The following is a 23,676-nucleotide window of genomic DNA, read 5'->3' on the forward strand; positions in this document are numbered from 1 at the left end:
AAGGATGGTACGATTTTTAGTTGTGGACATGCCCAAACCCGCGTACAATGTCATACTCGGACGACCTGCCCTGACGGCATTCAGGGCGGTAATCTCTATGTTCCATTTGAAAATGAAATTCCCCGTCGAGGGGGGGGGGAGTAGGAGAAGTTTGTGGGGATCAAACAACGTCGAAAGCATGCCATGTCCAAATGCTTGCATACTCATCGGGACAGAAGAGGGAAAGAGTGACAGAGGGATCAGATACACGGAAGAGGGGAAAGGTGGGCGAGGTGCATGCCCTAGCAGAGGAACGCCAAGAGTTGGCGGATCTATTAAAAGACAGAGATAGCACAGAAAAAACCGCGCTGGTGTCCACCAGTGATGTCTGCAACATGATCGAATTATTTCCAGGGATAGAGGGTTTCCAGACAAAGATTGGGTCTGCCATGAGTGATCAGGTCAGAGAGGAACTCATTGGTTGTCTTCGAAGAAATGCAGACGTGTTTGCATTCAGTACCACCGACTTAAAGGGAATTGACAGAAAGTTGGCAGAGCATTGCCTCAACGTGGACCCTAAGGTGAAGCCAGTGAAGCAGAGAACAAGGAATTTTGGGGCAGAGAAGGACGCGGCAATAAGGGAACAGGTCTACGGATTGTTGGAAGCAGGGCACATTGTGGAAGTGCAATACCCGGAGTGGATTTCAAACGCGGTGATGGTACCCAAGAAAACAAACACATGGAGGATGTGTGTGGATTTCAGAGATCTAAATGCTGCTTGCCCAAAGGACCATTATCCTCTGCCGAGGATCGATCAGCTGGTGGATACCACTTCAGGGTGTGCTTTATTGTCCATGATGGATGCATACCAGGGATATCATCAAGTCAAGATGAATAAGGGAGACATTGCCAAAACGGCATTTGTCGTCTGTTGCGGGGTGTATGGATGGAGAAGTATGCCTTTTGGCTTAAAAAATGCGGGAGCTACATATCAGCGGATGATGGAGAAAATTTTCAAAGAACAACTGGCCAAGAACATTTCGGTATACGTGGATGATATGCTTGTACGGAGTGTCAGGGCAGAGGATCATGTTTCTGATCTGGAGGAAATCTTCACGGTGGTCAGAGATCATCGACTTATGCTGAATCCGGCAAAATGCACCTTTGGAGTCACAACAGGGAAGTTTTTGGGATATAAGGTCACGCCTGCAGGGATTGAGGTTAATGCAGAAAAGGTCAAAGCTATTATGGAAATGACACCGCCCAGAGGAATCAAGGAAGTGCAGACTCTGAATGGGCGCATCACTGCTCTGAGCAGATTTATATCACGCTCGGCAGAACGCAGCATGCCGTTTTTCAAAGTACTAAGGAAGAGAACTAAGTTTCTGTGGACAGAGGAATGTAGAGCGGCATTTGAGGATCTTAAAGTGTATCTAGCCAGGCTATCGACTCTGACCAAGCCGGTCCCGGGGGAAACATTGTATCTGTATATAGCGGTGGGGGAGGATGCGATCAGCTCTGTGCTTATCAGAGAAGAGGGAAGTCACCAGAAGCATATCTATTTTATCAGCAGAATCATACAAGGGCCTGAGCAAAATTACACAGAAATTGAGAAGGCTGCTCTGACAGTCATGGTCACGGCCAGAAAGTTGAGGCCCTATTTCCTTTCACACCGAGTGGTAGTACGCACGTCTCTACCCTTCAAACAAGTCTTGGGGCGCCCGGATTTGTCGGGAAGAATGGTCAAATGGGCTGTGGAGTTAGGGGAGTATGATGTAGAGTATGAGCCGAGGACGGCGATCAAAGCGCAAGCGTTGGCAGACTTCATACAAGAAACAACTCGTCGTCCTGTACCAGAGTTTTGGGTGGCCTTTGTGGATGGATCCGTAACGAAAGAGGGATGTGGGATCGGGGTTTATATCACTTCACCGGGCTATGGGACATACCAGTTCGCCATCAAATTCACTTGTCGTTTGTCCAACAATGAAGCGGAGTATGAGGCCGTGGTAAGAGGGGCTCATATCCTGTCAGAACTCAAAGCCGAGTGTGTCATCATAAAGACAGACTCCCAATTGGTTGCCCAACAGTTTTCAGGGACTTATAGCATCAAGGATCAGCGGATGAGAGCGTACCATTCCAAAATCAATGAAATGAAAGAAAAGTTTATGGAATTCAGGATCGAGCAAATTGCCAGAGAGGAAAATACGAAAGCGGACTTATTGGCGCGCATGGCTAGTGCGGTGGAGCAAACTTGGAATGATGAAATTATTTTACTCTGTGATACCAGAGAGATGGGGACTTCGCAGGTTTTCTCGGTAGAAATCAGGGACGATTGGCGAGCTCCAATTATACACTTTCTGAAGACAGGGGAACGGCTGAGCAGAGAATCCAATCAGAGGGCTCGCTATGAGAATTACTGCTTAATCAACGATCAACTCTTCAAACGATCCTTTACTCAGCCCTTGCTAAAATGCTTATCTCCAGAAGAGGCTAATTTTGCTTTGAAATAAATTCATGCAGGTTGCTGTGGTGGGCATACAGGATTTCGGGATCTTGTACGCAAAATTATCTGGGCCGGGTTCTACTGGCCTCACATCAACAAGGAAGCTAGAGAGTTCGTCTGCAAGTGCGAAGCTTGCCAGAGACATGCTGGGCGAATCAATATACCAGGGGAGCCTATGGGTGTCATGTACGCGGCATGTCCGTTTGACAAATGGGGCATTGATATAGTCGGGAAGTTGCCTACAGCACCGGGAGGAAAATGCTTTCTTATCGTGGCAGTAGATTATTTTTCTAAATGGGTTGAGGCTGAGGCTGTGGGCAAGATCGATGAAGTGACAGTGGAACGTTTCATTTGGAGGAACATCTGTTGTAGATTCGGGGTACCGAGAATCATTGTGTCTGACAATGGGACTCAGTTTACAGGGCAGAGGATAGCAGACTTCTGTGATCGAATGGACATCACTCAGCGTTTCGTCTCAGTGGCTCATCCACAAGCAAATGGCCAAGTAGAGCTAGCCAACAGAACAATCTGTGAAGGGATTAAAAAGAGGTTGAATCAGAGTAGAGGGAAATGGGTGGAAGAGTTAGACACCGTTCTCTGGGCCTACCGAACTAGCCCAAAGACAGCAACGGGCGAAGCACCTTTCACGCTGGTATACGGATCCAATGCAGTGATACCAGCGGAGGCCAGACTGGAATCATACCGCATCATCACCTATGATACGGAGCATAACGCCGATCTTCGAAGAACTGAGCTCGACCTTGTGGAAGCACAGCGGGAAGAAGCTCAAATCAGAGCAGCAAAATATAAGAGTGTCATTAAAGCAGGGTACGACAAGAGGGTCAGAGCACGGAAGCTGGTTAAGGGCGATTTGGTACTAAAAAGAGCCGACGCATTAAAGGCAGTGGGCAAGTTTGAAGCAAATTGGGAAGGACCATTCATCATTACAGAAGTCTTGGGTGGCGGAGCGTACACATTGTCGGATTCAGACGGCCGAGCTCTCCCCAGGCCATGGAATATAAACACGCTCAAAAAGTTCTATGTGTAACTACTACTTAGCAGGAGTAATCACTTGTAGACCGGATACTCTTTTTCCCCACAGGGGTTTTAACGAGGTCCGGGGCCATAATATCAATAAAACAGATATGTGGTTCTAGGGAATTCCCTGGTGTTGTGTTCATTTATTTCAATTATTGCTTTCTTACATTACATATGCTATTTAACATGTTCATGCAGAGCATTGCACATGTCACCAGAGGGGGGAGTAGGGTGTATACCCGTAGTTCCCAATTTTCAAATTCAAAATACAAAATTGCTTTTTAGCAGGTCAAGGGAGAAACAAATACAAACTGCTTCTTAGCAGGTCAAAGGAAACAACAAACACAAAACCACTTTTCAGTAGGTCAAAAGGGAAAAGCAAACATCAGGGATCGGCGATTTTTCTTCCATTCGCCAACACTCCAGGTTCTTCCGCTCCGTTGGAACATCCCCACTTCTCAGATCTACTCCAGATCTACCCCATACCTGCAGAATACCAAGAAAAACAACAAGTCAAAATGCCAAAAGGAAAGAATACGGAGGAAAAGACCAACCAACGTCCAGATCTCGGGAAACCGGTAATAATGCTCTCAAATACGGGAAGTCCGCTCCTTACAACCACAAAGCTAGAGATCTGCACTGGGAGCACAGAGGGAAAAGCAAAGCCTCCAAGGATGTGAATGTTCTGAGGGGAACTTCCCATACTTGAGTGCCTTATAACCAAGCTAGGGACGATACATGGAAGGAGCTTTCTTCAGGAACCCTGGAGATAAAACCCTCAGGCGGGGGAGAGTCCTGCCTTTTCAGCCTCCAACACTGAGTACTTTCTTAGCAGGACTCACTCCCCCGACTGAGGGCGTTACAACCAAGATAAGAAGGCATCTTGAGCCAAAAAGGCTGGAGATCTAGGGTTTAAGAGGAGAGCAGTTTGGGGCGGCGGAAAGGAAATAAGGGATTCTGAGCTAGGTCAGGAAGGATGGAGGGGTATATATAGAGACGGTATTGGGCCTAAGAAAGGGGCCAAGGGGTAATGGGCTCACGCGAGTTTATGGGTCGGTGATGGAACAAGGAGTAATTGGGCCAACATGTTCATAACAGAGTATTGCACATGTCACCAGAGGGGGGAGTAGGGTGTATACCCGTAATCCCCAATTTTTAAATTCAAAAATTGTCTCGCAACAGGTCAAGGGGAAAAGCAGAGGAATCACCCTGCAAATCAGAGGGAAGCGCTCGTAAGCCGCGAAAGTTGGTTGTGCCATCCGGGCCTTCCATGCTCCGCGCAGAGGGAGGGAAGCTATCGTAAGCCGCGAAAGTTGGTTGTGCCATCCGGGCCTTCCATGCTCCGCGCAGAGGGTTACCACTTAATCGTAAGCCGCAAAAGTTGGTCGTGCCATCTGGGCCTTCCATGCTCCGCGCAGAGGTTGCACATAATCGTAAGCCACGAAAGTTGGTTGCACCCCCCCGGGTCCTCCATGCTCCGTGCAGAGGTTGCACTTAACCGTAAGCCACGGAAGTTGGTTGCACCCCCCGGGTTTTCCATGCTCCGTGCAGGGGGTTACTACTTAATCGTAAGCCGCGAAAGTTGGTCGTGCCATCCGGGCCTTCCATGCTCCGCGCAGAGGTTGCACATAATCGTAAGCCACGAAAGTTGGTTGCACCCCCCCGGGTCCTCCATGCTCCGTGCAGAGGTTGCACTTAACCGTAAGCCACGGAAGTTGGTTGTACCCCCCGGGTTTTCCATGCTCCGTGCAGGGGGTTACTACTTAATCGTAAGTCGCGAAAGTTGGTCGTGCCATCCGGGCCTTCCATGCTCCGCGCAGAGGTTGCACATAATCGTAAGCCACGAAAGTTGGTTGCACCCCCCCGGGTCCTCCATGCTCCGTGCAGAGGTTGCACTTAACCGTAAGCCACGGAAGTTGGTCGCACCCCCCGGGTTTTCCATGCTCCGTGCAGGGGGTTACTATTTAATCGTAAGCCGCGAAAGTTGGTCGTGCCATCCGGGCCTTCCATGCTCCGCGCAGAGGGTTACTATTTAATCGTAAGCCGCGAAAGTTGATCGTGCCATCCGGGCCTTCCATGCTCCGCGCAGAGGGTTACTATTTAATCGTAAGCCGCGAAAGTTGGTCGTGCCATCCGGGCCTTCCATGCTCCGCGCAGAGGGTTACTATTTAATCGTAAGCCGCGAAAGTTGGTCGTGTCATCCGGGCCTTCCATGCTCCGCGCAGAGGGTTACTATTTAATCGTAAGCCGCGAAAGTTGGTCGTGCCATCCGGGCCCTCCATGCTCCGCGCAGAGGGTTACTATTTAATCGTAAGCCGCGAAAGTTGGTTGCACCCCCCGGGTCCTCCATGCTCCGCGCAGAGGGTTACTATTTAATCGTAAGCCGCGAAAGTTGGTTGCACCCCCCGGGTCTTCCATGCTCCGCGCAGAATGCTCAAGCTTGGATGGGAAGCAGCAAAGGAGTGCTTGGATGGGAAGCAGCAAAGGAGCGCTTGGATGAAAAGTAATCACAAAATCATTAACAGAGAAATCAACCAAATCCTCGTAAGAGGAGGCGGTGAGATCCCTATCAGAGAAATCAACCAAATCCTCGTAAGAGGAGGCGGCGAAATCTCTGGCAGAGAAGTCAACCAAATCCTCGTAAGGGGAGGCGGCGAAATCTATGGCAGAGAAGTCAACCAAATCCTCGTAAGAGGAGGCGACGAGGTCTCCGGCAGAGAAGTCAACCAAATCCTCGCAAGAGAAGGCGGCAAAGTCCTTACTAGAAGAGTTAGCTAAATCCTCGCCAGAGGATTCGTCAAGATCCTCGCCAGAGGAATCACCAAAATCCTCGCCAAAGGAGTCTGCCAAATCCTTGCCAGGGGAGTCTACTAAAGTCCTCGCCAGAGGAATCAGCGGAACCCCCAAAGCGGAAAGCAGAGAAATCTCGAAGGAGAAAATCAAAGAAACATCGACAATAACCAGGACGGGCCAAACCAAGCCAAATACAAATCCAACATGAACGAGCAACAAAACAACACAAAGAACAAAGAGAGAAAAGCAACGCAAGTAGGGAAGAAATTTCATAAAAACATGCCAAGGAGGCACAGCTGTACATCCAAGAACGAGAAGTAAGTACTAAGTTTGTACAAATTTAAGAGTTACAAAAATTTCCTTTGATAAAGTCAGGGGAGAAATGGGAGACATCAAGAGAGGGGAGCAGAGGAATCTTCAGCAGGAGTAGAGGAAGCAGGAACAAAGGCAGAGGAGACCAGAGAAGGGGCACCACCCGTAGGGATCTGGCTAAAAGCAGCTCCCTCTGTAAACACTGGCAGCATGCCAGCTTCCTTCACCTTGGGGAGACGGACTCCCAAGTCCAGCAGTTTCACAGCTTCTTGTACATACGTTTTCTCATCTCGATACAGGGTAAAAAGCTGATCCATTGCAGAAGAGGAGGAAGCGGAATCTTCAGAAACAGAGGCCGCCAAATCAGAGGGCAGAGGAGGCACCACGCCGTACTGAGAAAATTTTCGGGTGCTTTTGTTAGTGGGATCCCGCAGCCGGTTCACAAAGCCCGCCAGGGAAGCAGAGAAAGCAGGCATATACATTGGAGCGGAGGGCAATGAAGCAGACCCAACCCCAAAGGCGAAATAGGGAATGGCCCTCTCCAGCACTGGATACCACCATTCTGGTTTCCCCGGAGAATTCGCAGGGATCCCCATCAGCTTATTTATTTCCTCATCATTGAGGTTCTCCATCAAGGCATGCAGATCCAGGGTAGCGAGCTGTTCCGGGGTCGCCCCCGCCATCTCTAACGCCTTGGAGGCGGACTGCTGTATCACATAAGCAAAGAGGGGTCCGAAGTCCTCCAGGTACTCTTGAGTCTGCTTGAAGGCCGCCAAGGTGCCTTCCAGCATCAACCCCAGAAAGTGTTGACCCTGCGGAGACAAGAAATACTCCAGGCGTTGATCTCGCGCTCCCAAGACATAGGCACGGTTCTGCGCCTCCACGAGCATCTTCTTCCAACCACGCCGGGTCTCCTTGTAGGCTTCTTCATATCCCGCCTTGAACCTGGCCAGGTTTTCATGGCTTTCCTTGGTCGTCCTTGTCAGTTCAGAAACCAGGGAGGATTTCTCCACCTCTGCTTGGGACAACTGAGCCTTCAGCTCAGCAATCTCTGCTTCAGCCTTACTCAAACGCGCCACCACCCCGGCCACGTCGTCATCACGCTTAGCGATATCCGCCTGTTCCTTCTCTCTCTCTTTTTCTGACATGTCGTAGTCATGGATGCACTTAACAGCCCCCCACATCCGAGCCTCCACCTGCAAGAAAACAAAATGGGTTCCGACAGAACAATAAAGAGGTTAGTAATTTCGTTTTTTTTATAATAAAAGTATAAGAAGCAGGGTACTTGAAGAGCCAACTGGCACAGCTGAGTAGCTAAAGCCCCCCGGGTCAGCTTCTCCACTTTCTCCTGGTCCTTTGAGTGGACACGAGCTATCAAGGCATCAATCAACTCCTGCCCCGACAAACTCGAAATCGGCCCAGGAACAACATCCTCTGGTTCATCAGCAGGGGGCACCACAGCTTTGCCCTTGCCCTTTCCCCCGGCAGAGGGGGGAACCTTAGAACCACCAGCAGACTTCTTCGCTGGCCCCTTGCCCTTTTCCACCGCAGACGAGAGGACCTTCGAACCACCAGCAGACTTCTTCGATGGTTCTTGAGACTTGCCGGCCTTCTTCAGGCTCTCTTGCTTCTCCTTCTCACCTACGGAAATCAGAGAACCTCTCTTCCTCTTCTTTGAAAGCTCGGTGAGGGTGACATCCGGGACCGAATCAGGCGAGGGAATTTCATCGGTAATGTCCACAATCTGGACATCTCCTTCACCGGCACCAGATGTATCACCAGTACTGGGGCGTCCGCGCCTGTGAACGAGGCTACCCGCATCAACCTCCTCGGCATCAAACGTGCGGGAGACTTCCATATTTCCCTCTGGGACCTCTATCACAGGGGGAATGAGGACCAGCTCGGCCCCAGCTGGTTGTTCTGAGGGAGCGGTTCGGGAAGCAGAATCCCCCGAGCCATGCTCCCCACTGGGAACAGGAGAAGCAACGATAGGCAAATTGTCCCCGCACTTCTTTCTCCAAGACATGTCTGCAAATCAAAATTCCACATCTTTAAAATCAGGGTAACAAAAGTTAATGTATTTTCTAATTCATATTATTTACCTATTGATTTCTTGGGATATAGGGGAAACAGGCCATTGTATGCCAGAGCCGAATTGTTCTCAGCAAGGTATTTACAGTCTAAGGGCTGGGCTTTGTTCATAGCATTCAGACGGGCTATGACCTCCAAATCAGAGATCGAGGGGGCTTCTAGGGAGGCTGGTCTATAAGTAGTCCGAGGATTATGCCATTCTAGTTCCCGAACATGATAATCGCGCCAGGTGCCGAAAAGGGTGCGCACATAACAATAATAGCTCAAAAAGCCGCCATCAGAAGAATTTAGAGAGGAAAGAAAAGAAGTAGGATATCTTCGAAGACCCGCAAAGCTATACAAGGGATTGCCCTGCATACGAAGAGATTGGGTCTGACAGAACAGTTTGGCGGTGTCCTTAACACCGTGGGCTCGGCAAAGGATATGAAAGGCGTATAGTCTTCGGATGGCAGAGGGAGCGACTTGAAAAAAAGGGATACGAAAATGGTTGCAGACATCAACCAGAAGGGTAGGAGGAGGAAGCCTTAGGCCAGCGTCTATTTGGGCTTGCCAGATGACTATTACCCTGGGGTGGCGAAGGCTCTCGGGAGGTGTTGAATCTTTAGAGAAGGCCTCGAATTTTAAACCTTCGGGGAGTCGACACTTGCTCTCCAATTTCTTAACCGCCGCGACGCCAAGGAGGGATTCATGAACACGCTTTGGGGGTTGGGGGGTCTTCTTACCCCTTTTCTTAGGCTAAGAAGAACTGGGAACAGTTTGAGAGTCATAAGAGGCAGAGGGGGAAGGGAGGTTATCAAGATCCTGGAGTTGGGGAGAGGAAGATGAAGAAGTTCGGGAAGATGGAGAGGGCGAACGCGAGGGTTGAGGAGCGGAAGTGGAGGCCATCATCGGAAATGTCAATCCTAGGGTTTCTAGCACGCTCAATCAGAGCACCAATAATTACACCACTGCGCTACAACTAATCACAAGAATTGGGAGAGGAGGGTATGCGAATTACCTAGGTCAAATAAGGTTTGACTGTAAATACCGGAGCGGAAGGGTCGCTGGAGGTACGCCAGAACAGGAGGGAGAATCGCCGGAATTTGCAGATGAAGGAGTTCGAGAAAATCGGAGAAGAAGAATAGTGAAAAACGGGAGTTCGAATCGACTAAGTAAAAATGTACGCGGGCAACTACCAACATACGGGATGGACGACACGTGCCCTATGGAAATGAATCAACGGCTGAAAATCCCTACGGGGAGGCGAAAGGTTGCAAAGGTTAAAAGGTAACCTCGGGGTACGGGAAAAACACTGTAGATCGGGCAGGCATTTAATGCAGGTGACGTCATCCACGCGGGCGAATCCTCTGACTAGTTGCACTATGCCAGAGTGAACTAGCCAGACCAGGGGTGGGAGTAACAAAAACACCAAAGAGGATCAAGGAAAACAGCCTAGTGTTGGGCTTCACAATACTCCATTGGTTGAACGCGAAGAATACCCGGTTCAACCAGACTAGAGGGGGGAGTGGTTGATGAGGAGTAATATGTGCAGAATAGGGAAAGGATACAGATCAGAGGAATCGACCTCATCAGCGGGACGAATATGACAGAAGAAATATACCCATCAGAGAAACCGTCCTCACCAGAGGAGTCAAGTTGGTCAGAAGAATCATTCTTACCAGAGGGATTTCACCCACCAGAGAAATCACTCTTCATCAGAGAAGTCTACGTCGCCAGAGAAGTCTATGTCGCCAGAGAAGTCATCTTCGTCAGAGAAGTCTACGTCGCCAGAGAAGTCATCTCCGTCAACGGAGTCACCAGAAACGCGGGAAACCTCCCGCGTAAAGACGAAATTACTGATATGCCCTTCGATCACGCCAAATGCATGCGCTAGCACCGATTTTACTATTTTACCCCTCCTCATACTCTATAAATAGAGCATGAGCTCGTGTCTTGTATTTACGCTATCATTCACTTTTGAATACAACAGTTATATTTTGCTCTCGTGCTCAATTCTCCGATCGTTACTTTGCTCTTTCCGATCATCCATACTAGGTATAGCTTACATTTTTCACTTGGTAGTTTAGGTGTTGGTTTCGTGAAACACCAACCATAAATTCAATTTTCGCTTAAATTAAAATTTATGTGACAAGTTGAAATATCGACGTATACTCATTAGACGTTTTAAAAATTGACATCGTATAAAACATCTTTAAAAGATAGTGTATAAGACATCTCTAAATTTAAAAATTGAAAGATTTTATATATAGTTCGAATATCTAAAAATAGAATTTTTAATAAAATTGTTAGTACAATATTAAAATTCATGTATTTTTTAAATTCTTTCAAAGTTTATGTGCAAAAAAAATTTGCACTCAAGTTGGTGTAGATAATCCTTTGTAATATCACCGTTACATTTTCGTTTTCCTAATTTAATTGCATCTCGGTTCGATTAATCGAGTTTTTCATTTCATTTAGGATCAATGGGCTTAATACTTTTTTTAAAATAATTTAATGTCACTAGCTATATAACATTTTATCCGATAAATTTGTGACATGTTCCTTCTATCTTTTTATTTTATTTACAAAAGTGAGATTAGGGAACTTATGAGTCAACTAGCTACAAGCCTACAAGTGCATAAAAAAAAAGTTATTTTAATTTTAGAAAACTAAAAACAATAAATATAGTATATAATTGTGAACTTTATGTTAGGCTGATTGGCTATTCAACAACTAACCCTCTCAAAACAGTGACTTCATACGGTTAGACACGTAGCTTTTGAAAGCAAAATCACCTAAATTTCCTCATAGCTAAATTAAACTTTTGCTACATTAATAAATTACATATAATTTGCCAATTCGATTTTCGGTGCATTTTATTATTATTATTATTATTATTATTATTATTATTATTATTATTATTATTATTATTATTCAATTTCGAGTTTTAAAAAGTTGAATTTTATTAAGCTCGAGCTTCGGATTTCCGGTTCATATATTATAAGCTTGAGATCGTGTTTAACATTAACTTGATTAAACTCAATTACACTAAATTCTAGATAATTATAATCTGTTTTATATTGATATCGGTTGCTAATTATCTTTTACTATTACTTTAGTTCAATAGATAATCGTAGCAAATTAAAGAAGTTTTCTCAAAAAAATTAGACAAAAAGAAATAGAAAGGAAAGGATTTTATCTTATTGATCAAGAATAGAGTATGTGCTATCTAATTCTCTCTTGTATCTTCTTCAATTAATTTCTTTGACTACATTCCATATAAATGTTGGAAAAAATAATGTGTTAAATCAATTATATGGCAACTTAATTAATTTCTTACTTACTAGAAAAAATTTATTATGATTTTAGATTAGTTAAAACAATATTCCCCACATTCCAAATATGTGGCAATAAAAAACAAGCTTGATCTAAATTGATAACAAAAGATACTCAAAGATTTGTGAAGCTAAACAACTTTACTAAAAGCTATATTCTCCAACTAACCTTCAAAAGTTCACTCATCCCTTTTTTGCATGATGTATATTACTAGAAAAATTATATTGCTTTTTTTCTTATATAATTATTATTATGTTTCTTTTTTCAGATTCTCCCTAACTGAAAAAAATTCCCTTTATAAAAAGAATGTTGAAAGCCTTTAAAGATGTTATTTATGTCACGCTTAATAAATTATGCAATGTGTAACGCTTATATACCTCATAATAATACACATATTCATATAAATGTTATATATAAAAATGAAGCATGTTCCCTAAAAAAAAAATGATATGTGTTGTTATATATGACACTTAATTAAGATTGTGATTCATTAGTGTGTATTGGCTTAATGGTATAATGGTGGTAAATATTTCAGGTTCAAGTCGATTATAGCATGGTTTTTAAAATTAATTAGCATTATTTTAAAAAAAATTGATTTAGTATGCTAAAATGGCAAATTGATAAAATCCCAAAAAGAAAATAAATATGCATTTCTTTCTCCCGACAAACAATAACCATCACCATGAGCCTTGACCGAGTAAAAGTTTTTGTTTAATAATAATGAATAATGAGATAAAAGAGATTGACATGAGTGGATGATTATGTTATTGTGCTAAAAATTAAATCTTCACTAAGAAAAGGGAATTACATTTTAAAACTCAACTATATGATATTTTCATAATTATGTTCCAATCTAAAAGAAATAGTAACAATTATCAAACTTTCGACATTACATACTGCGATTTAATTTATGATAGCGAAAATTATACCGTATGTGACACATCTAAAAATAAATTAATTTTTAGCAAAAAAAAAAGTTATAAATGAGTGTCTATTTGAAAGTTCAAGTATTCAATTGATGTTTCTAAAAAAAAGTATTCAATTGATAGTATTTTATTTAGATTCAGATGTAATTGTGAAAATTTGAAAATGTCAATAATTTATATATTAAAGTATTAGTATAATTTCACTTAATAAAAAAAAGGTGACTTGTTACATAATTTTTTTATTATAATGCTATTTAGTTTGCAAATTTTAATTGTCCAAAAATTGAAATCCTTAATTCAAAAAAGATTTTATTTATATTTTTGTATGATTTGGGACAAAATGGGAAATTTGAGAGGATGATAACGGCTGCGGCCTTTTTTCAGAAGGTGTGACATTTCAGCAAAGACAAAACGAAGCATAGTGAAATTTATTAAAAAAAGAGAGCAAATATGTAAAACACAAATCGGTACATTTGGTTCTGTCAATCAAGAAATCTGAATTTTCGAATACCCTTTTCGATTATGGTTAAGATATACTAATAGTAATCCCAAAAGATCCACACCGTCCGATTCTGCAGCAACCAACTCTCCTCGCAGCTACACGTGCACCCCTCTCTCTCCGATTCCCCTCTCTCTCTCTCATGGCTTTGCTTCCATGCATGTAATTCTCCACCTTACTATAAACACACACAAACATATGTAGATGTGGATGTAGAGAGAGGGAGAGATGTGTGTGTGTGTGTTTGTGTTTGTGTGTGAGATGGGAGAAAAATAGGGAAAGAAAGAGTCTTTGGCTTCTGTTTCTATTTCTTGATCTTGATAGGCTGTGGCTAGTTCAAGGCCATCATTAGCGACCCATCTGTTCGAAAGTTTGATTTTTTCCACATTAATTCCTTCAAAATCTTGCAACATTAATATAGGACTGGGGTTGTCATTTATATGCCTTTTTTTTTTCTTTTTTTTTCGCCTTCTCTGTGTTGTGTGTGTGGAGATTTCATCGATTTGGGATTCCAAGAGTGTTGCTCTCTTTCTTTTATGTTGTGGGTCTGAAAATTTTCACTGTCACATCTCACCACTGTGGTTTGATCCGGTTTTCTCTCACTAGAGGTGTGTAGTCTTTGTGATCTATGCCCAGCCCATGATTCAATGTTTTGCCTCTTTGTTGGGAGGGGGGGACTTCATTTTTGCAGTTTGATGTTACTAGATCAGGGAGATGCTGCATTATTGTGAAAACCTAAGTTCAGTTTGATGTTTTGCTGATTCTTGATTGTATGGTTTTTGGGGGAATTTCTGTTTGTTTTCTTGATTTAGTAGTTGGATTGGTAGGTGCTTGAACTAGGATGGATGAGGATCAAGAATTGAGATTTGTTTGTAAGTTGTGCTTCAAGAAATACCCTTGTGGGAAGTCTCTAGGTGGCCACATGAGGTCCCATGTAGTTGCAAATTCAGCTGAATCTGATGAAAAGCTACTTGATCCCAACATTAAGAAATTCCCATCATTTGTTCTTGTTAATGGTGGTGGTGGTGGTGGTGGTGGCGGTGGGATGCAAGGCACAATGAGTGATTCAAGAATTGTTGATTTAGGAAATGGGCAGTCTAGCTATGGCCTAAGAGAGAATCCTAGAAAGAGTTGGAGGGCTGTGGATTCAAGCTTCCCTATGCCACAAGAGAAGATTTGCAAGCAATGTGGCAAAGGTTTCCACTCATTGAAGGCATTGTGTGGTCACATGGCTTGCCACTCTGAGAAGGATAGGGGCATGAAAGATGATCATTCTTGGACTAGTGAGAGCCACAAGCTGGTGACGGATAGCCACTCGGACACGGAGGGTGAGGACCGGGCGATCAGGACTAGGTCCTCTAAGAGCAAGAAGTTTAGGAAGATCGTAGTGAACTCCCCCTTCCCCAATGGCTCGTCGTCTGTGTCTGAGATCGATGGGGAGGAGCAGGAGGAGGTGGCCTTGTGCTTGATGATGTTGTCTAGGGATAATGGGAGCAAAGGTGGTGTGAATTCTGTAGTGGAGAGTTCTGATAATAACTCTGTGATTCTAGAGACTAAGTCCTCCTCCATTGATATGAAGAATGTGATGAGAAAGTGTGATGTTGTTAAGAATGCTGATGATGATGATCAAGATGGGAAGAAAGGTGTTGCTAAGGCTGCGAATTCTGACTCGGGCTATTTCTTGGACGAATGTGCCAAGGCGGAGTCTGATGTGTCCGTGGATGGATTCCGTAGGGGCAGTGGTGTGAACGAGTATGAGGAGTTTAGGGAGAGCTTGAACAGAAGCAGGAGCTATAGAGCTGAGGTGAAGAAGGCATTAGCAAAGGAGAATGCTTATGATTATGATCATGATCATGGTGGTAGTAGTGTGGCAGCTAGGATTGAGCAATCAAGAAAGAGGAGATATGTCTCTGAGAGCTGTGATGTCTATAATGAGTATGACAGGATCAAAAGGAGTGATCCCCCTAGCGCGGAGAAGAGGCTCAAATACGAGTGCTTCAACTGCAAGAAGACGTTCAAGTCCTACCAGGCTCTCGGTGGGCACAGGCCGTGCCACAAGAAGAGCAGCAACGCGTTGTATGAGTCCAGATACGAGAGTGGGGAGAACAGCCTAGATGATGAGTTTGGGGCTAGTAGGGGGAAGATGGCTGAGTCCACTAGGAAGGCGGCCGTTGCTGCTGCTGCTGCTGACAAGAAAATGAAGGCGAAGAAGAGCAAAGGCCACGTCTGCCCATTCTGCAACAGAGTGTTCAAGAATGGGCAGGCCTTGGGTGGCCACAAGAGGTCACATTTCATCGGTGGCCATGAGGTGGTGAACACGAACCCTAGCCCCGTCACCAAGCTGGACTTGCTCGACCTCAACCTGCCCGCCCCTCAGGACGATGAGGATGATGGAGACGACCAGTACTCGCCTTGGTAGGCCGTAGATGCTCGAGTTGCTCGAGCATCTAAGATGATGGTATATACATTCAAATTGGTGGACAGCAAACCACATTGTGCTCTTTCTTGCTTGCTTGGTTGGTTGCTTGCTAGCCTCCTCATACTATAAAAAGAAAACCTTATGCATATTCCATGAATATGCACAATTTTTGCAGACTTTAGATTTCTTTTTTGTCTTCCAATTTGAAGCATTTACATTATGTCTGAAAATGAAACTTTTTTAGTTCTTCTTTGTTGTCTAAGATATGAACTCAATACATATGAGAGAGGCAGTCTCTTTTTTTGCTCACTGCATTTTTAGATGTTGTCTTTTACTATTTGTTAGCTCATTATGATCATAAGAAAATTTTGTATTATTGTATTCCCACAGAAAAATTGCTAATTCATAAGAGTTAGCTGTCTTTAATTAATGTTTAGGTCCCTTGAAATTATAGAAATGGTTGAAGATGAGTTTGAAGAAAGTTTGATCCATCACCATCACAGCCCAAACTACCTTAAATACTCAAGCAGACATTTGAGTATTTATGGCTCCTCCTCCCTTTTGACTTGAGAGGAAAAGCAGCTGCATTCCTAGTTGTGTTGGCCCCACGCTCTCGACACACGTGTCGTGTGTTATTGATGATGTCATTTTATACGCGCGTTCAGTGTCTCATATTTTATTTGCATAAGAGTTGTGAAGAAAATGGTTTGACATTCTACATGTGTTATAAGGGTTGGTGGTTGCAACATAATCTTTTTTTTTTTTTTTTGCTTTTTTTAATAATATAATTTTAAAAATTAAAAATGTGTTATTGATCTAGTTATGGTTTCATGAGAAACAAGAGTGTTTGGTTTTGGGGTGTTTTGTCGTGCATAAATTGTTAGAATTGTGAGTGGATTTCCAACTTCGATTTAGAAAATGAGTTCTATTTCTTACAAAACATTTAGAAAGTTAAGAAAATAAATAAAGATATGATATAGGTTGAAAACAAACTATTGAAAAGCATTGAGGGAGCATATTTTGCAATTTTTGTCTTCGATATTCTCAATAAACGTATCTAATAAATATTTTTGGGTGATATTACCAATATGTAACAAATACTATTACATTTAGAAACGAATATTAATGCACTCAGTTTTGGAGTAAATACGTCCAAAAATTCAATTAATCAATTTAAGCCCAGAAATATGGCCCATTAAAGATCATAGAAAAATATATTTTACCATTACATAAATTCCGTATTGACAAATATCCCAATTGTTGAACCCACAATATAATCGAAAATTTATAATAAATTTTATCAACGTTTTTTTAACTAGGAATATTGTTCGGATACTATGTCCTAATTTATAGACTTAATATTGCGTGACAATAACTAGGTTTGTCGTAGGCTCGTAGATAATATTTTTCTATATAAAACATAAATATAAAACACACAACAATTTCAAATATATAAACATAAATATATATATATAGTTAAGCAGAAAAGGTTAAAAATAGAGATTGATACGCACGTTGTTGTACAAAACTTAGTTGGGCCGATGTGTCCAAACCAGAGGTGGGCCCACTAAATTCTTCTTCGGTTTCTGGATCAGATTGTGGGCCCAACTACACAAAGTGAGGTCAAGTCGGCTTTAATAACTTTGTTTAAATTAAAAGTTAATTATAGATTTGCATTGAAAAAAGAGTTACTTATGGAAAATACTCCCACTCCCACGAAGTATGACCCAGATTCTTTTTTAGTTTGTCCCACGAAGCTTGACTTGTTTCTGAAAATGACAAAAAATTTACCCTTTATTCACATTTTCACTTTTTCACCTACCACACTTAACACACAAAATATCAATTTCTTAATTCCCGTGCCAGAAAAGAAATGGGTCATGCTTCATGGGACGGAAGGAGTGGAAGCTTTAGAAAGATTTCTTTTATGTTTCAGCTTACAGAATTAACAATTAATTATTTGCTTTCAGTACAGAAGCCCACATTTTATCTAATAAATCTGCAATTTCTGTCAAATAAAGTGTATTATACACTAATAACCAGGGGCATAGCCAGGGGAGGGCTAGGGGGGGAGGGGGGCTGAAGCCCCCTCCCAAATTTTGAGTTTTTTAAATTATATATATATATATATATATGTATATGTTTATATTATAAAAGAAATTTGTTTTACAAAAGTTGACTAGCTTGTTATATTCTTCCATTTATAATTAATTTAAGGATAATTGTGTTATTTAAAACTATATAATCTATAAAAATATTATACATTATTATCACTATTATGCTTGTCTTTTAATAGAAAATGCCTAAAATGAATGGAATGCCCAAAAAAAAAAAATTGTTTGCTATTATTACTATGCTTGTCTTTTATTATTATTGATTCTAGCTTGTAATTTATTGAAAATATATAATTTATGAAAATATTGTTCGTTATTATTGTTATTATGCTTGTCTATTAATAAAAAATGCCTAAAATGTACGAAATGACAAAAAAAAAGTTTGTAATATATGAAAATGTTGTTCTTTATAATTACTATTATGCTCGTCTTTTAATAAAAAATGCTTTAAAAATACAGAATGTCCCAAAAAAATTTGTAATGTATTGAAACTGATTTGTTATATATTTAAATTATATAATCTATGAAAATGTTGCTCTTTATTATTACTATTATGCTTGTCTTTTAATAAAATAATGCCTTAAATATACGGAATGTCCAAAAAAAATTTCTCACCCCCGTGTAAGTTCAGCCCCCTCCCAAATTAATTCCTGGTTCCGCCACTGCTAATAACAGTGACTAATAAACTTATAATTTTGAATTTTTGGGTGTTTATTTTTTCTTCGCTGAAGTTATTACAGTAAAAGCACGTTGTAAATGGATAAGAAAATTACGGAAATTATATATATATATATATATTTTTAAAAAAAGGGCAAAAGCAACGCGTGAGTCTGCATGTGTTAGTGAAACTAAAAATTAGCTTTTGACTGGAAAAGTAAAAGTAAAAAAGGCAAACAGTCGACAGTGAAAACTTACAGAAGCAACATCGATTTCCACGCAAAGTTAATGTAACTTTAGGTAAAATGGTTCCTCAATTTGTTTTTGGTCTAAGCCCTCTAATTGTATTTATAGAAATTGACTTTTTACATTTAAAATTTGTTTAAAAAGACTATAGTACAATATAAAAATATAAATTTAGTATTCAAATTTTCAAATAATAATAATAACAACAATTTCTACAATAATAAAAAAACAAGGGATAAATACCAAGGCAAGATTAAATAAATTTGGTAGTATGTCTCATTCTATCATTTTCTTTTTGCCGATGCAGTAAAGCTTATATCCACAAAGACTCTACCTAACATTGTCCCTGCTTTAGCCTATATACTAAACCCATTAACAAAAAAGGTAAAACACTCCATTCAACTAATTTCATGCCTTCTCCATCATTTTCCCTTCTTTAATAAATTCATTTACACATAATTAACTAATCAACTCATCAAAAATTTACAGAGTATATATATAATTATATATTTGATTCATTGAATATCAACGGTACTAGCTAATAGCTATCACTATATCATTATACCAACACGACTCACTAACATATCACATTAAATCTATTAATCTAATAACTCTTACTACTATATAGTAGTAGTATAGATAAATGCATAAACATATATATGAAATAGATGATGAATGAGCACTCCATCTTCTGTTACATTGCTCTCACTATCTCTCTTTCTAGACTACCCATTCCGCATTGCAGGCGGAACGATGTCTCCGAGGAGGCCTTGACGCGGCTGAGGCGGAGGCGGGGGCAGAATGCCCCCGCCTCTGGGAAATCCGGCGGAGTAATGACAATGTTGGCCTTCGTATGTCGTGATGACAACGGAAGGATCCTCCCACGACCGCTCCACTCTCTTTTTCACCCTACATTTAGTGTTTGTGCACCGGTAATAGCTCCTGCATATCCACATAATGTTTACTAACCTCAATTCTATCACCCTATAAAGCGTTGATGGAATTCGAATTCCATCGTAATCTAATGTGTTAGTTAAGAGAGGGTGGCCTAGTGGTATAGTAGGTTTTCTGAGGCCAAATGTCACATATTCGAATTTCATTAACGTTTCTATAGGTCTGAACATGACCAAGAAATCATTCAATGCACTTTGAAATAATTAAGGTCCCGAATTAAACTACTTATATATCATACACTCTCTCCGTCCCGCGAAACTTGATCACTTTCTTTTCGGCATATGGTGTTAAGGAACTAGCATTTAATGTGTTAAGTGTGGTAGGTGAAAAGGTGAATGAAGGGAATTTTTTTTACTATATAAGGAAAGTGATCAAGTTACATGAGACAACCTGAAAAGAAATTCTGATCAAACTCCGTGGGATGGATGGAGTAAAAAAAAAGTCATAGATGCAGAAATTTTGAAGCAAAACAAATAGACTTTAAAAAATCATCATATGAAATTCCTGCAATTATTTAACTTCAGTCAAACACGGATATAAGAATAAATCCTAAGTCGAAGATATTAATATTTTCTTGTGCTTAATGGATAGCCATTTCTATTTACATACAGTAATTAGTCATCATTCAAACTAGACAAACATGATTGGCCTCAGCATGCAAGAATCTTAGATGATGATCAAATGATTTTTTTCATGATTAAAAAGGTGCTCTAAGATTAATTCAATTAATTCCAAATGGCGTACCTCGGAAAAGGACTATTTTTAACAGCTTTCTGGCCATATTTTCGCCACCGGTAACCATCTTCAAGATGATCTATTTCACTTTTAGTTACAAATGCAAAACGTGGCTCTCGAATTCGCTTTTGTCCTTGCTTTTTAGCCTTGCTCCTGTAAAATATTCATCATCAGTACTTTAATTAATGCGTGCATGAACCTTGGCTGCTGATGAAAAGAAAAAGAGAGCATATTTAGATAAAATGATGGGATGTGTATGATTTGAATTAAGGAAATGTTTGCCACTTAATTTGCTCAGAAACAAAGATATTCGACTAAAGTTGAGCCAAATAATATCCTTCAAGTTATCTATATAGATTGATTTGCAGTAAAACAAACCCCTATAAACAATAATTTAGAGATAGACAATGCGACAAAGTTTTTGAAATATGCAAAAGATACAGCACGACTAAACCTAGTTTGACTTGTAATGATCTATTAATGTAACTAGTGAAAAGAAATTCAAAGGTAAGGAGTAGTTATATGCAACTTGACCACAAGACAAATGTAATGATAAAAGCATTAAAGAAGCACTATTGATTGTTTAAGTATGATCAATTTCTTTCTCATTTTGATTAAAAATGAGGTCAAGAAATCCATAGACACTACATGAGAGTGTGCTTTGGTCACATTGAAGATGCCAACATGTACTTTGAAGAAGAAAATATATAAAAAAAGACATTAATAATGCAAATCATTGCAATATTTCTCCTACAAGAGAGGTGTTAGTTATAAATTAAGAATTAATTAGATCGTATAAAGTACTTGGTCTCTTAAATAACCAAAATTGGAGGTCTACATCGTAAATAAAATAACTATAGCTTAACAAATCAAGAACCAATCGTACAATGCATCGATGCACATGTACAAGCAAAAAGAAAAAGATGATTTCAGAAACGCATACGTTTTAGTATGCAGACAATTTATGGACTTTTAAATCTTTTTCAGCTTTAAATAAAATATTACTATATCTAAAGGGGTATCAAATAAAATCAACTGTTTTGTCTGGATTGCTTTTCGTACCTAAATTCACAGAAGATTTAAGTGAGAAAATAAAAGAAAAGGAAAATAAAAAAAACGGATGGTTGTTAATATAGCACGCCATGGCCGCCGCAATAGCGGCTGCGCTCAATCAAATGAATTTTTTACTTTTTCTGGAATGGAATACCCATAAAAGCCCCTGATTCGTCCTTAAATCCCTCAAACCCCCTACCCATCTCTCTCTCTCTGTACGGACATGGCAGAAGCAGCATTCTCTGCATTTACTTATTTTACAGTTGTGTGCAATCTTCTGCTGAAAGGCGAAAGGAATTAATTTAATCTGATTTAATTTAATTGGTTGTTAGGAACACCGAACACGCTAAATGCATGCAATGACTCTACAGTCTAGCTACAATAAAACTCACGCTGTGTCGGGCGGCGGATTGGGGGCAGCGGCGGCAGCCGAGCTACCGGACGCCGCCGACAGATCTTCCGACGAGCTCGACGACACCGACGGATTCGACGCCAGAACGGAAGCCGACATGGAGCTCTCCTCCGCCATCGCCTCGCCGCCGCTCCTACACGTACCATCGTCACGCGGAGGAGCCGACGCACCCGCCGCCGCGCGACTGTCAGCGGCATCCCCCGCCAAATCGGAATCGATCCGATCGAAATCCTTGAAACCGCGCTCGCATCCAAACACGCCGCAGGAATCCGCCGGAATATTCCAGCCGAACTCGCTGAGTATGCTGCTTATATCCTTACAATCACCGCCGAAGAGATAGCTACTACGGCTCTCGCTCTCACCGCCGCCGCCGAATCCCCAGCTCAGCTCGGAATCCACCGTGTCCTTGCCATCCATGTCTCGTGTAATTGTGAGTATCAGTCGGAGATGAGATGATCGAGGAGTGAGAGAGAAGGAGAGAGAAAGCTAGGGTTTCGGAGTGAGAGAAAGAGAATTGCGCGTAGTGGTTTTTGGGTGCAGCTGTTTATCATTTGATTTTTGTTGGTTTATCTTTTTTCTATGTCTTAGTCGTGTCAATGCACAAAGAAAAAAAAAAAAGGAAAAGAAGAAGAAGAAAAGAAATGCCTTCAAATCGTATGGTGAAAACGAAGAGTGAAAATTTCACGTGCCTCGCTATTATTAGTATTTTAATGATATATTTTATAAAAAAAATTATAATGTTAGTACTACTTAATTTTATTTCACAAAATTATACTCCCTCCGTCCCCAAAAGAAGTTCCTCTTTGAGGGCGGCACAGATTTTAAGAAAAAGTGGTAAAGTGTATTGATAGTGGAGAAAAATATGTTATAGTATTGGGAGTGATGAAAATGTGAAAAAGTATTATAATTAATATTGAGAGTGGTGAAAAAGTAAAAAATAAGAATAAATAAAGTATTATTAGTGGTGGGGTAGTTGTCCAAAAATGGAAAGAAAGAAAGAGGAACTTATTTGGGGACGTCCCAAAAGGAAAAAAATGAACTTATTTCAGGGACGGAGGGAGTAATTTTTAAAAATTATAGTTATGAATTTATCAATCTAATAATTAATAAAATTGAAATTAAATAAAAAATAATTATATATTCTAATTGTATAGAATAAATTCTAATTAGTAATAATCACATTTTTTAGAGCTAATAATCACAAAATTAAGTTAAAGTACTTTTTTTTTTTAAATGCAAAAAAAAAAGAATATAAAGTAAGATACAAAATGAAGACATTAATTGTAGTACACTATCTCAATCTATTGGTACAATAAATTTGGGTAAAACTACACATGCAATCAACGCGCATTAATTGTGCTTAAAATATTCATTTAGTCATTTTTAGATTGATTATAAAAATCAAAATTCAATTTGTTCATTTTCTTTTTGATTTCAATAATTAATAAAAAAAGTATAAATTGAGCTTTAATTTTTCTTTATGCAATTTATAAATTAGTAATCTCAATAATAATTTATATATGACATATTAGAATCAAAATAAATATATAAAACAAGAAAGATACCATTAATATGAGCTAATTAAATGTGGAAAAATACGTAACATAACATTTCTCTCTTTATATATAGG

The 23,676-nt window shown here is 40.8% G+C and overlaps 2 protein-coding genes across 2 annotated transcripts; one reads left to right on the forward strand and one right to left on the reverse strand.

Annotated features, from left to right (window-relative positions):
• Positions 1-13,376: 13,376 nt before the first annotated feature.
• Positions 13,377-16,193, forward strand: LOC131025153 (uncharacterized). The gene has a single exon (XM_057954784.1). The coding sequence runs from the start codon at positions 14,298-14,300 to the stop codon at positions 15,873-15,875; it is 1,578 nt and encodes a 525-aa protein (XP_057810767.1). The 5' UTR covers positions 13,377-14,297; the 3' UTR covers positions 15,876-16,193.
• Positions 16,194-19,364: 3,171 nt separating this feature from the next.
• Positions 19,365-22,789, reverse strand: LOC131025154 (probable WRKY transcription factor 57). Its single transcript, XM_057954785.1, has 3 exons — positions 22,027-22,789; positions 20,591-20,734; positions 19,365-19,834 (listed from the first exon to the last, which is right to left on the reverse strand). Exons 1-3 carry the CDS (start codon positions 22,461-22,463, stop codon positions 19,618-19,620), a joined length of 798 nt encoding a protein of 265 aa, XP_057810768.1. The 5' UTR covers positions 22,464-22,789; the 3' UTR covers positions 19,365-19,617.
• Between the last annotated feature and the right edge of the window lie 887 nt (positions 22,790-23,676).

This window comes from Salvia miltiorrhiza, chromosome 5, assembly GCF_028751815.1.
Source record: "Salvia miltiorrhiza cultivar Shanhuang (shh) chromosome 5, IMPLAD_Smil_shh, whole genome shotgun sequence".
NCBI lineage: Eukaryota > Viridiplantae > Streptophyta > Magnoliopsida > Lamiales > Lamiaceae > Salvia > Salvia miltiorrhiza.

Bases quoted from the DNA above. Each gene is read 5' to 3' on its own strand.
- LOC131025153 (XM_057954784.1), top strand. From the start codon at position 14,298: ATGGATGAGGATCAAGAATTGAGATTTGTTTGTAAGTTGTGCTTCAAG.
- LOC131025154 (XM_057954785.1), bottom strand. From the start codon at position 22,463: ATGGATGGCAAGGACACGGTGGATTCCGAGCTGAGCTGGGGATTCGGC. The intron at 20,735-22,026 runs GTGAGTTTTATT...AATATTTTACAG, and splicing joins AATCCGCCGCCCGACACAGC to GAGCAAGGCTAAAAAGCAAG. The intron at 19,835-20,590 runs GTACGCCATTTG...GTGGATATGCAG, and splicing joins AAAAATAGTCCTTTTCCGAG to GAGCTATTACCGGTGCACAA.